Below are 14,921 nucleotides of genomic sequence, written 5' to 3'. Positions count from 1 at the left end.
TCTAAAGGTCACATAACTCTATTATAGTTTCAATGAAGATAAATGTCTTAGCTATCGTACTTTCGTACTTTCGACTCTTTCCAGAAAAGTTTCATAGACTTTGTCTATATTCTTCAAGACTCAGTCCTCCTTTTAAAGAGAAATAATTTTAAGAATTTAAGGCAATTCAAATAAACTTCTTTGTGTTATCTATTCTCCTTCCTTAACAGCAAAGCATATGCTTTCATCTGTACTACTCTGAATTTTATGCACAAATATGTGCTTACTTGTTCATCTTCCCAATTAGCGTTCCTGTCCGGTGGGAAGCCTATCTTACACATACTTGTTCTGCTTCCACAGAGCAAAATAGTTAGGACAGTAAGGATGTTGAAAAAGGGTTTGTGAAATAAGCAAATCAATGAAAACAGTCTATGCTCAGATGCCCAGGTACATGCTGGACCACCAGTGTGGGGAATAATTTTCTCTATGGGGTCACCTTCTGTATCTTATCCTAAAGACCAATACGCAACCATGAAATTACAATTCAGACGTAAGAAAATGCAACTTTGATAAAACTAAAATAAAACCCCTTTAACCTACAATAGGTAGAAAACTAATTGTGACCATTAAAAAAACTAAATAACCTCTAGTTAACCATATTAGTATATATGGATTACTTATTTTCAAAAAATAAGAACACATAATGTAAATATTTACAGAATAAAATTTGGTTCATTACTAAAGTCAGTTTTGAACTAAGGTTGGGACCATACGCCTTGCTAATCCAAATATTATCTGTGAAACAACAGCGTCAGCATCACCTGGGAGCTTCCTAGAAATGCAGCCCTCAGACACACGTGTGTAAAATGACATATATGTATAAATTGTAATAATAATTATTATTGGGATCGTTATAACTTATCATCAGTAAGTTGGCAGAAGTCTCTTTTGGATGTTAGTGTCTCAGACTCATCACAGAGAATCATTGTAAAATGAACAAAACCTCAAAAGTTCCTCTCTATTCTGTTTAAAGATGGATGCATTTTTAGCTATCTTATTTATAAATTTTCCAAATTTTGCCCAATAAATGTACTAATAACTTTCATCTCTCAACATCTAACTAATTTCTGCTTGGAAATTGACATGCTCTTATTTCTAATGTATTAATAGCACCAGAATCCTGACCGACATCAACGTAAGTACTAAGCCTGAAATAAACCAAAGGATAATTTCAGTTAGATAAAAGGTAAATTTAGGAAATACTAACATTACCTTAGTTAAGATTTAACAAATGCATTCCTACAAATGAGAGTATAGCAAAAAAAAAAAAAAATTTGGAGACTTACTTGTCTTTTAAGTCAAGTAAACAGACAAAATGAATGAAAGTTGTTTTTAAAAGCAGTATTATTTACAATGCAAAACTGAAGAATATGTGATGATGACAAATAAGTGGGTTCTAAGTAAAAGACATGAAGAAAAACCTTAAATTAAAATTACAAGTTCAATACAGGAATGTAAAGCATAGAGAATATAGTCAATAGTATTGTAATAACTATGTATAGTGTTAGGTAGGTACTAGACTTATCAAGGGATCACTTTATAATTATATAAATGTCTAATCACCACTCTGTACATCTGAAATTAATATAAAATAATATTCAATGTCAACTATAATCGAAAAATTTAAAAATAAAATTTTATAAATAAAATTACAAGTTGAATCTATATAAACATTTACATATTTTTGTAATATAAATCAATAATGTTATGACAAAATATGAAAATTAAAAACTGAAAAAACTCTAACATGAGGTAACTACTTGAGAATATTATATATTTCACAAATTATTTTTCCCCATTCCTAAAGTTTTGGAGCTGCCTTATGATAATAACCAAAAGTTAAAATGAGATCTTAGAAATAAGAAAACTGACAGGTAATTAGGTCCTGCTGCTTTCAATAATCTGTAATATACATTAAGATTGTCATTGTTCATATATTTCAGAGCTGATTAAACACTATTTTTAGTCGGGTGGCTTCCCAATACAAGTCTATCACTTTATGATCTTAAAAAAAAGGTATCCAACTTACAGTTATAAGTAAGTAGTAGGGTTATAACATACAACATGATGACTATAACTAACTGTTATACTATAACTAGTGCTCTATGGTATATAGGAAAGTTGTTAAAAGAGTAAATCCTGAATTCTCATCACAAGGAAAACTATTGTTTTTCTTTTTTTCTTTCTTTTATTTTTATTGTATCTACACGAGAAGATGGCTATTATTTGAACCCACTGTGCTAATCATTTCACAATACGTGTAAACCAAACTAACATGTTGTATGCCTTAAACTTATACAGTGACGTATGTCAATTATTTATCAATAAGACTGAAAAAAAGGAACCAAATATCCATAAGCCACAAATTAAACCTTGCCCTAAACCTCAAACCTTATATAAAAAATAACTCAAACTGGGTTATAGACTCAAATGTTCAATGTAAAACAAACTTCTAGGAGAAAACATTACAGGAAATCTTCAAGTCTTAGAGGTAGGAAAAGAGCTCTTATATAAGACAACGAAAGCACAATCCACTCAAGAACAACAACAAAAAAATCAATAAATTAGACTTCATCAAAATTATTTTTTTTTTCTCTGTGAGTGACCTTGTTTAGAAGAAAATGACAAGGCAAGCTACAGACTGGGAGAAAACATTTACAAAACAAGTATCTGACAAAGGATTTGTGCTAAAATATATAAAGTAGTCTCAAAACTCAAAGGTGAAAAAAAAAGAAACAGAGAGAAAAATCAACCCACTTAAAAAATCGAAAAAAGACATAGACATTTCACCATAGAGAATATACTATAGGTGGTAAATAATATTTTAGATGGTGCAGGTGATAAATAATATTTTAAATGATTTTCAAAAAAACTAGCTATCAGAAAAATGCAAATTAAAACCACGGTAATCTATCACTACAAACCTAGTAGAACAGCTAATATTAAAAAAAAAAAAGACAAAACCAAATTCAGGTTAAACTGGATCCCTCATACATTTCTAGTCAGAATGCAAATGGTATAGACCCTAGAAAATAGTTTGGCTACTTCTTATAAAACTAAACATACACTTGCCATATGACCCAGCAATTACACTTCTAGGCATATCTCCCAGAGAAATAAAACCCGTACATAAATATCTGTATCTTAGTTTTTCCTGCAACATTTAAAAACAAAAAAAATTACACAGATGGAAAACAGACCAGTGGTTGCCAAAGGTTAGAAGTGGAGGTGGAGAGAAAGGGCCCAGCATGAATACAAAAGAAACAGGGTGTTCTTTATTGGTCATGGAATAGTTCTGTATCTTCATTTTGGTGGTGGTTACATTAATATATACCTGTGATAAAACAGCAAAGTATGTACACACAAATGAGTATGTAAAAACTGGCAAAATCTGAATGAGGTGTGTAGATAATTTCCTGGTTTTGATACTGCAATATATGTAGTTAAGCAAGAGATTACCACTGGGGCAATTTTGGTGAAGGGTACAGGAGCCTTCTGTGTACTATTTTTGCAACTTCCTATGAGTCTATATTTATTTCAAAATTATTTTTCTTTTAAAAATCTAGCCTAACACAATTTGCAGTTCTCTAAATATACTATATTTTTAAATGTTCTCTAAAAGGTTTAAATGCTCTCTTTAAACGTTCTTTGAACCTGCTACAATCAAACTTCAGTGTTTATAACACTCTTCTTTCTAAGAACTTCCTGCTTATGTGCTGCATTTATGAGTAGAGATTTACCTAATACTACAGGGAGAGCAGCAACAAAACAGCACTGCCAATTGAAATGGTCAAGAGGATGGAAGACTCAAATTTGTAAGAAAAAAAAGGCACAAATAAGCACACAAAAGGATCAGTATGTTTTAATGCAGACAGATAAGAGTTGGGGAGGGGGGAAGTATAGAAATGACACACATGAACTATACAGCTTGTGAACTTCCAGAATCCTGAATAACCAGTCCTCCGGAGAAAAATTTTTAAACAACTAAAAAGCAACAGTAACTCAGACATTAGTTACTCATTATCTCCAAATAATAGCATAGAAAGATCATGGATAATAACCTCATAGGAAAGACAATAAATAAGAATCCAGATCATTGATCTTAGATTCTGACATCAGACAGGAATCACATTCTTCCACAAATTGCTGTTTAGTCCCATTGTGGAAGACAAAACACGACACTTGACTGTGATGATAAAATCCTACATTTATACGAAAAGTCTATGGTAGGTATATTGTGAAGAATGGTAGTTACACATCTTAAACTTTAAAAAGAAAAGCACATCACTGCACTGTACACCTGAAGCTGAAGCTGAACAATAATGAATGTCAACTACAATTATATATATATATATATATATATATATGTATATGTATATATATATACACACACAATTTTATATATAGTTACAAGAAGCGGAGTGCAGCATTAGGAATAGAGACAGTGGAAATGTAATGGCTGTGTGTGACGTCGGAGGGGTAGGGGATGGCGGGAGGGGGGTTGTCACTGTGTGACGGACATAAATGATAAATGTCTAGTACATTGTTTTGTGCACCTGAAACTAATAAATGTCAAAAAACAATTTAATAAATAAATACATAAAAAGAAAAGCACAGAAAGGTATAATGCTAAAGCCCTCATAAGCTTGCGTGTCTTTAGATAACAAAAGACAATTTGTGTTTTAAAGATTAGGCATACATTAATTGACATCTTTAATTTAGCTCTTTTTTCTAACCTCACAAACACAATATTCTCCAACTAACTTGATAAATCAGATCATTTTTTAATGAGCTCAGAGGATAAGGAAAAAATATTAGTAACTGATGAACTCATTTCCTCTCAAAACGCTGTATTTTAAAGAGTAAAATATCTATGAAATTAAAAAGAGAAGATGGGGGTGGTCCCAAGTTGTGGGTCCAGGTAGTTGAGGAGACCAGATCGGCTCACGTTGGACCAGAGCAACCAAAAGTCTCTGTATTTCCCCAAGAAAAGTGTTCAGAAAAATACAGATCAGGTCTAGTAACGTGAAAGGCATGACCCAGGGGTTGGTGATATTGAAGGATGTGGCTGTACACGTCTCTCAGGAGGAGTGGAAATATCTGGATTCTGATCAGAAGGATTTCTACACAGACACAATGTTGAGGAACTACATCAGGGTCTCGCTGGAACTGTCCATCTTTAGCCAGATGTAGTCTCCTCTTGGGAAGCTGTCACAAGAGCAGCAAAAGGACATTTCTCAGGAAGATGTGTGCGCAACTAAATGCCTTGATAATCCAGGCTCACTTTTAGCTGAGGATGACCATGTGACAGTTTTGCTCAATACTCTGTAAACTGAAAGAACTAGATGGAGTTTACGGGAAAATTAATATATGCCTGCCATATATTCTAAGCATTACAGTAAAGACTATAGAAGGATGGGTCCAGGTTAAGGCCCAAATTACTTACCTTCACTGTCTTTGTGAAAATACAAACCTCCGTTTCAATAACTTACTTTGTGGGATTTTCTGTTAACTAAGGGTGTGTTGGGTTTTCTGTTACACAGACCTAAATGCCTAACTGATTTTATCATGTTTCTGTAACAGAGGCCATATCTATCTTATGCAGTTATTCATAATTAAATGTAGGCTGTGGCTAGTTGCTTATCATTTATGAAAATGAAAATAAATTAGATTCGTAATATTGAGTAACATGATTTCATTGGCAAAAGAAATATTGAATTCTCACTTGGTAAATATTTTCAAACTTCAAGTTTACCTATACAAGTATATTTGCAGACTTGGTTTCTGATTATCATATTTTAGATTACACACCTAGAGTATATACCCAGAAATCTGTCTCATTTTAATTCACTGTTCTATAGACCTACTAAAACACACATGAATATTCCATTCCTTTGTATTATGCATCTCATTGCAAAATCAAACATATTGAAAATAACTGAAATCATCAACTGAAAACAGAGGGGGGGGGGGAAAGACAAGGCAAGATATAGGCTTTATTTATTTTTTCTTATGAACAGATTATACGTTCAGACTCCAGTGTATAATTCTTTCATTTTCAAACTTTTAAGCTGCTATTACATATTTTTCTTCTTATTTTCAAAGTTATCCCTGCTATTAGTAAACTCGATATGACCATGCCTCCAATCATCTAGAGTTCAAGAGGGAGAAAATCCCTGCAGCTGTTTGATGCCCAAGAATATGAACACTTAGCAATCAGATGAAAGAAGAGAAAAAAAAAGAACAGGAAGATCAAGAGAAGAGTGATTTTGAGTTTCTGCAGGCTAGCATTTACCTCTCTCAATAAAAGGAGCTTTGTGCTCATTATATCCCGGACTCATCTTGCCTTCAGCTCTAGTAAACTGGCAATTGCCTTATTATTTCCTCTCCAAATTAAGGATCAAAGTTTAAACATATTCTCTTCCTTCTCTATTAGACTATGATTAAAATTACCACCTCCTCACCTCATTCACACAATCGCTCTACTGGGAAAAAGAAGGATCCCCTAACACCCCTCTACAAGGTGGGTCCCATCCATATTCTACAGAAGAGGAAATGAAGTTTCACAGAAGCCGATTAATTTTTTCTTGGACTCCAAACTATTTAGCACTTACGAGAGTTAAAATTCAAGTCTTGACTTGCTCTTGTACTTTGCAACATGGTCAACCAGCAATATTTTTATATTGTTTCTTCCGTTTTACATGTGAAGGAACTAAATTTAGAATCTAAATTATTCTGAGCATTTAAACATCAAAAATCAATCAAGTTTTCCAAGTTAGTCACCATAACTTAAACAATGTCAAATAAACTGCAATAGAATTGTGTGATAAATTATTGAATGCAGAATGTATAACATATGGTTAATGTGGAATTTTACCTTTTGGCAATGTACTGGATTCCTGTTACCCTAAACACAAAACAGAAGAGGGCTGTTTTTGGATATTAAACACAAAGACCCCTGGATTCAAAACAGGGGTGAACATATACTGATGCACAGACATCACCACAAGAGCATCTACTCTTTAATAAAACATAAACTTACTTTAGAGTGAAAGGCACCTGGTAGTAGCAGCAATTCTCTCCAATGAAAACACTTTTAAGTTTTGCTTTAATATCTATAAATGTTTAACTGAAGTTTAACACGTTTTCAAGTAACAGTCGCATGATATACTTAGTCCAAAACTATAGCACATTTCACTGGTACGGTATCATCATCTTACTAACTAGGACCAGCATGGTGGGGGCTGAACTGAATTCCCTAAGAAGTTACCACAAAAAGTGCTGCTTCTCAGGAAGTTGTGCAGCAGGTGCAGAAGCCTAAATGAAACCAAATTCCTCCATCAAGTCATTTTGAGGCACTCTGAAATGAGAAGAGGCCACAGCCTCTTGCCCTTCACTATAGAGAATGCAGGAGTGACTGTGGAGTTAGTACAGATCTCAGCTGCAAAGGGCAAATGAATCCACTGGTACAGAAGAGCAGGTGAGGAGCATCTGGTAAGCTTCTTGTTCTTCCCTGCCTTCTAGAATCACTGACATTTGACTTTCCTCAGAGCCCACAACTTCTCCAGGCACTGAGGGGAAAATAAAAGTGCGCCATTCAGCTATGATTTAAAACTCTGTGCTGTGAGAATCAATTTTTGGCGTGATTGCTGATAACACTGAATCCAAACTATTTTCCAATTCTGATTTAGATACCAATGTAAAAGCTATTTTTATTTCTAACAAAATAGAGACGTTCACTGTAATTATAATACTTAACACACTAGAGCTCACAAAACCTTCTCCTCCCATTCCTGGGCACTTAATTTGACCTGAGGCTCTCTCAGAGTATTCCTTCAGTGATTAAACCACTAGTCTCAGTGGAATATGGAAGTATCTAATTAATAATGATTTTCTTGATCTTCTCTGGTTCTCTTTAGCTCTTCACTTGAAGACATATTCCCCTCCCCCAGATTATCACACATAACCTCCTGGTAACTATTGCTTCTTCGCTGTCCATCAGGCCTAGCATTCCCAACATTTTTAGCTTTGGGTGAGTTGACTGGAGACTTACTGATGTGGAAAAGAGAAAAACAAGACATTCATTCAGTCTTTTGCACGTTCAAATACTGTACTGTTTCCAATAAGCCAGGTATTCTACAGACTGAGTTCTACAGACTGAGAATACAACAGTGTGCAAATAAGGAGCCCACCTATGAGGGCAAATAATCTAGTGGAGGATACAAAAGCGCAGAAAGACGACGACAGTACAGTGGATGGTAATCCTTAGGATGAGAGTGTTCAAGTTGGTGGGAGGAAGGCTGAAAAATGAGGAGAAGTTAGGGAAGGCATATCATAAATATCTAAGCTATGTCCTGAAGCCCGTGTAGGAACTTACAACATACCGTAGAAGCAGAAGAAACAGTATGCACAAAAGTACAGCTGGACCTAGGGCCAGACCAAACATGTATCATCCAAAACAGGAGAACATTCTGGCACACTTCAAACTGATAGTATTTAAACATTTGTTAAAGACCTATTTGATGAGATAGAGAAAATTATTTTCTATTAATAAAAATTAAACAAAGAAAAGGATTCATGTATTAATTCATTTCTACTAAGCTAAAAGAGTCACTCTTCTGATAAAGAGCAGAAAATATTTCTAGTTCTTGTTCTCTCTCACCTTTCATTCAGTGATTTTTCTAGATCTCTAACTACTTGTGAGCCTACACCAAGTAAGAAATAAAACTCTTCAATATTTAAGAAAAGACTACATCTGTAAAACAAATGTCATGTTTCCAATTTATTCTAGTGTTAATTTAGTGTCCCTTACAGAATGGCCCCCAGGCATCCCGGCTACTTCTCTACCCTTAGGCTCCCTCTTACTAGATGGTACAGACCGAAAGGGAGGGTCCAAAGATGAAGCTAAAAATATAGATAGAGACCAGATAATATAAGATCTTGTAATTCATGAGAAAGAGTCTGCAGTATACCTTAAGAGCCGTAAAGAATTGTTGAGAAGATTTGAAAATGGGGAACAATTATGATGCTTGTTTTTGTAAATCAGGCTAGAGATGGTAGCAACTTATGTAAGATGAAAACCGCAGGAATGTAGAGTGGCACATATTTGAAAAATAGGAGCTATAATTGACTAGACTTGGAGATTAGAGAAAAGGAGGGGAGAAGAGTAACTAAGGGGAGAAGAGTAACTAAGGATAATTCTTAAGTTTTAGGCTTGAGCAGTTGATAGATGAAGAAAGACACCACACAGATAGGGTAGAAAGGGACAAACAGGTTGGGTAGAAAAAATACATAAATTCAGTTTTATATTACTAGGAATAAAGAGGAGGAAAGAGGTATCCACTAAATTACCAAGAAGTCATTGTTTGTGAACTTTTAGAGAACAGTTTTAATAAGGAAAGATTAATTACAGCTGCAGCACTAATTAGTCATAAGAACTTAAACCAAATCTCAGGTTCTTCATCTGTAAAACAGGAAAAACAAAAATGCCCACCCTTCCTACCTTGTGGTTTTGTTATGAGGATTAAATCAAATACCATAATGTATCTATCTAAAAGTACTATATAAATTTTAAACACAGGGTATAGACAAGTGTTGTTGCAATTGTGTTGTTTTTCAGGCCATTCACAAATCTCAATTCTCTATTCCACACACACGGCACAGAAGTCCACTTGACTTGCACTGGCCACTATATCAGCAGAAGTGACTCAGGCAAAAGCTATAAGAAACAGAGTGCATACTTTAACATGTTCTCTTTTTCTTGCCACTGACACTGTAGAAAGCATGTTTCAAAATGAAGCCTTCCTTAGCCTACATCCTTGAGTGACTGCCATGGCACAGAGTAATTCACTAATCCTCACACATGATTCAACATCCTTACAGTTAAAGAAAAGGTAAACAAGAACAACAAATGTACATAACAGAATTTCTAATGAAGATACCTTGGTTGGGGAAGGATGAGACAGTCAACCAATGAGAAGAAACTGCCTCTCCCATCACCATTCTTACATACTGTTGTTTGTATTACCCTAAATTTTCTTCACTCCTTAATAAGCATACTTTTTGCACCTGAATGTTTGATAGGCTGCATATTTGTGTTAGGCCAAAGACACACTGCACCGGTGGCTTATTAAAAATAAACAGAAGTGTTTACCAGAGGGTAAGGGGTAAAGGGGATCCAATTTTTGGTGATGGAAAGGGAACCGACTCTGGATGGTGAACACACAATGTGAAATAGAGATGATGTATTATTACAGAACTGTACACCTGAAATCTATGTAACTTTACTAACAATTGTCACCCCAATAAACTTTAATTAAAAATAAATAAAATAAAATAACAAAAAATAAACACAAAATAGGAAAGTACCAGAACAAAATTTTATGAAGGAGGAATTTTTTTATTCTTCAATTGTTAATAGTAAAAATTACTACTGCCAGTGTGGAGGTTCCTCAAAAAATTACGAATAGAATTACCATATGACCCAGCAATCCCTCTCCTGGGTATCTACCCAAAAAGTCTGAAAACATTTATACATCAAGACACATGTGCTCCAATGTTCATTACAGCTTTGTTTACGGTGGCCAAGACATGGAAACAACCAAAATGTCCTTCAATAGATGAATGGAATACTATTTGGCGGTAAGAAAAGATGAAATAGGACCATTTGTGACAACATGGATGGATCTTGAGATTATGATGCTAAGCGAAATAAATCAGACAAAAAAGCAGAGAACCATGTGATTTCATTGATATGTGGTATATAACCCAAAAAACAACAAAAGAACAAGACAAACAAATGAGAAACAGAAACTCATAGACACAGACAATAGTTTAGTGGTTACCAGAGTGTAAGGGGGTGGGGGGTGGGAGATGAGGGTAAGGGGGATCAAATATATGGTGATGGAAGGAGAACTGACTCTGGGTGGTGAACACACAATGGGATTTATAGATGATGTATTACAGACTTGTACACCTGAAATCTATGTAATTTTACTAACAATTGCCACCCCAATAAATAAAAATAAATAAATATTACCACTGCCAAATGTCAAATTACTATCTGATCGGCCTAAATGGAACATGTGTGCTGGAAAATGGCAATTACTCAGAACCATGGCCAGAAGGAGAATCCAGGTCAGAGTGAGGCACAAGGGTCCACTGGACCAGCATTCTCACCAAGAACACTGGATTGCCCCCACTTCTTTATTCTGGTCTTGGTCACTCTCATTAGTTTTTACAAACCATAACAGAAGATCATAACTGCTTGGATCCCGATGGAATTGAAGTGAATTGCATAAAAGAAACACTTAACAAGGGATGTCTGTCTGCTTGCGATCATTTTTTTTTTAAAAGGGGGATGAGCAGAAACAGACAAAACATTTCCACAGCTCTTCTTTTAGAAATGTCTTACGTGTCATTTTACTAAGCATAGTCCATTATTAATCACATGAAAAAGTCTGGCCACCATCTTTCATTCTAAAATGTTTTGACTATCTCTAAATCAAATCTAATCTTGAACTATGAAGGTTATGCATTGTTTCTTTGAAAGCATATATTGTAAATACTTAAAGCAACTTCACAAGCCTATTTACCATATGGCTTATATAAGGGCCCAATCATCTGATTAACTGAGCAACAGCTCAAGGTGACTATTTTGAGGGCTCATTCATCCGGATATACAAGCTCTGAAATGAGATGTTTTCAACTTTGTGTCCGGCAGGATTTCCTTAATAAACAGTTGCTAAATTGAATACAGGTTGAATACAGGTAATAAGTGACAATGCCAGGTGATGATCTTAAGATTTTTTTTTTCAAATTCCTTATCAACAGTATTTCATTACACCCAATGCAGCTTCTTTCCAGCTAAAATAGCTAACTAGCTAGAGAATTTCTGTTACTTGAAAATTTGACCATGTACATTCTAGTGCCATAATTGTTTTTATTCTCAAGTGGCTCAGCTAAGAGGGCAGAAACCATTAAATCACAACATGCTTATCTCACAAATGTAACTACTATAACTAGTATAACAACTACTAAACTCTTTCATAGCATACCTGTTAAGTTGAGCTGACAACTAGAATTAGAAAACCAGCAACTTCATTGTGGTAAACCAATTTACTACAGCATTAGAGTCAACCTAAAACTAAAGCATCCTAAACAGGCCTCTAGAAGTTTGTCTTTCTTTGCCTTTCTCCGTCTTTAAGACGGCAATGCCAAACACAGGTGAATGTTGCTGGACGTTTACTCCTCCCTGTTGGCCCAGGGGCAGGGGGTGCGGGGGGTGCCCAAGCTAGGCCTAATCTTCTCTGAGAAGGGGTAATATAAGAACAAAAGCTGCCTGAAAGAATCCTGTTGGATATAAAAACCACAGTCTCTGCTATGAAATGAACTAGAAAAATTTAAAGGCGACACTGCCCACGCCGGGTTTTACGCAAACGCTAATTCACAGGACCACTCCGGTGCACAGAAAAGTCAGAAAACCTACAGCAGCGTTGCCTCCCTCCCCATCAGCACCTGAGGCAACGAGTACTAGGAGCCAGAGCACGTACTCTATGGAGCAAAAGCACTGATTGGAAGGAACAGGCTATGAGAAAAGTTTACTCAGCGCTTCTGCGTCTAGTCAGCGAGCCAGCGTTGTTAAGCAACAACTCCAGAAGCCACTGAACGTAACTAACGGAATCAATCCCTCGCCCACCCTCTGAAGGCACCACCCTCCAAGTTGGCAGAGGGGCGGGCCCGGAGAGGGGCGGGGCCACGGGCCTGGGGAGGGGAGGGGCCACGGGCCTGGGGAGGGGCGGGGCCACGGCTCGGCGAGGGGCGGGGCCACGCGCCCGGGAGCCGAACAGGGCCCGAACCCCGAGCCCGAAGCCTGCGCTGGGAAAGCCGGCTGTCCCGCTCTGAGGAATGCGAGGATGGGGAGCCGAACTCTGACAGAGTCAGGCGGTACCTGCGCTGGAAGTCCTGGGCGAAGGGCTTCAGGTACGGGTCAATCTCCAGAAGTCGGGCTAGTTCGGGCACGTCTGTCAAAGCAGCAGCCAGCGCCGCCTCGGAGCCCTGGGTCGGAGCCGCCATCTTCCGCCGCAGCCCGAGTAGCTGAGGCCCGAGAAGGTCGAGTGGAGCCTGAGCGGGAACGGAGCTCGAGCCCAGAGGAAGGCGGCGAGGGCGGAGCCGGAGGACGCTGAGGCGAGCCGTGGCGGCCCAAGGCCCTTTATAGCCTGAGACAACGGCCGCCTGCCCTCCTGCTCCCCCCGCCGGCGGGGAGGAGCGGGACCCGCGGTTAACCCCGGACGCACGTCCCGAGTGGGGAGGAGGTGCCGAGGCCCTCCTCCCAGCCGTGCGGCTCCCACCTGGAGGCCGTCAGACCTGCCCTTTCCCTCCCCCAAAGCGCTGGACCCCGCAAAATCCGAGGAGACGGGTCTAGCCGACCTAGCCCAGCCTTGGCCCCGGAGCAAACCCTCCGCTTTTCTCTTTAAATAACTCCCACTGGCGGCATCCCCTTCAAATGTATATGTGGTGTTCTTGGACAGGAACTTGCTTAAAGTTCTGCGAATTTCTTGTTGTAGCGGCAGTGTTTCAGACAGATCAAGTAAGTTCACAGTGAGGGGAAAGGGCCACTACGGATATAGTAATACCGTTGAAAATGTTCACATCGCTTCCTAACCGGAAATCTGCTCGGTTTTCCCTGTCTGGTGAATTGAACCAAAAGAGGCAGGATCCTGGAATAGTCCCTCTGATACTCTGGTGTTATGGTACTAATCTCTGGGTTGCCAATGGCTGGCAATTGAAAGCATGGCAAGAACTTTTCCCGTTCCCCATACCTCAGAAAGAAAGAAAAGAAAAAAGGCCTTTTGCCTTTGTTTATAATTGTAACAAACTTAAAAATAAATGGAAACCGGCCTTGAAAATTCCCTGAGCAGACAAAAACCAGTTCAGTCCTACAAAAAAAGCTCAATTTAGCTTATATTGCAAGACTAGCTTCATTTGGGTCAGTTCTTGCTTATGCTTTTGGAAATCACAAGCAAAACATGAACTTTCTTAAGATTGGTATTCATTGGTTTTACTTAGCTATTTCTGAACTTTTGACAAAACTATGTTAGATGAGAGAAATGGTAGACAGAAGACCAGTAAATTGAAATTCAGCTGTGCCGCTTATTAAGGAAGTGATAATGCAAAAAAATTGCCCTTTCTTTTGGCTTAAAAATGGGGACTCTATGTAATTTTCCCCAATGGCTCCTAGCTCATTGATCCTTTTTTAAGAATACAGAATTGTACACCAAGAGAATTGAACCCACCATCCCAGGAGTTTCCAATCTGCTTTGTACCTAGAAATTGGAGAGACTTGAGGATATCCGTCCTAGTTAAGACTGGGGTGTGGAGAACCCTAAGGGTTGTAGAGAAGAAAGAGTGTTAATCAGCCGTGGGCCTTGAATTTTAAAACATTCAAAACGTGTGTGTGTGTGTGTGTGTGTGTGTGTGTGTGTGTGTAGGTGTGTAGGTGTTAACGAGGACTTGAAAAAGATCTAATAGCAGAGGAACTCAAAGTGAAAAAGTGGAGGACTTGGACAACCTTCATAAAGGCATGCCTTATGGTCCATAAAGATGACAATATATAAACGTTTGTCAATATAAAACATTATAAAGCAACTCTGAAACTCAGAGCAGGATACCCAGTAGACCAACAGAACTGTGTCTGCAATCCTAAACTTTACTCAGAAATCCAGGTTCATATCGATACTTGCCTACTGAAATCTCTCCACTTGGCCAGCTAAGAGACCTAAACCAGCTATCTCCAAAACATATCCTAATCCAGTCTTCTCATCCTTTCTGCTATCACTCATACAGGCAGCACTTGGACTAACCTATCTAACTGATTACCCCTC

General features: G+C 37.6%; 1 protein-coding gene across 1 annotated transcript in view; it reads right to left on the bottom strand.

Moving 5' to 3' along the window:
- The window catches only part of GBE1 (1,4-alpha-glucan branching enzyme 1), a 254,067-nt gene extending 240,766 nt beyond the window's left edge, over window positions 1–13,301 (bottom strand). Inside the window, exon 1 of the mRNA XM_019732062.3 lies at window positions 12,989–13,301. Within this exon, the coding sequence (XP_019587621.3) occupies window positions 12,989–13,113 (125 nt within the window). The 5' untranslated portion in view covers window positions 13,114–13,301. The remainder of the gene's footprint in view (window positions 1–12,988) is intronic.
- Between the last annotated feature and the right edge of the window lie 1,620 nt (window positions 13,302–14,921).

The sequence above is a fragment of the Rhinolophus sinicus genome, chromosome 17 (genome assembly GCF_057876585.1).
Source record: "Rhinolophus sinicus isolate RSI-liver-muscle chromosome 17, RSI-T2T, whole genome shotgun sequence".
NCBI lineage: Eukaryota > Metazoa > Chordata > Mammalia > Chiroptera > Rhinolophidae > Rhinolophus > Rhinolophus sinicus.
This window is presented reverse-complemented; position numbering and strand designations above follow the sequence as displayed.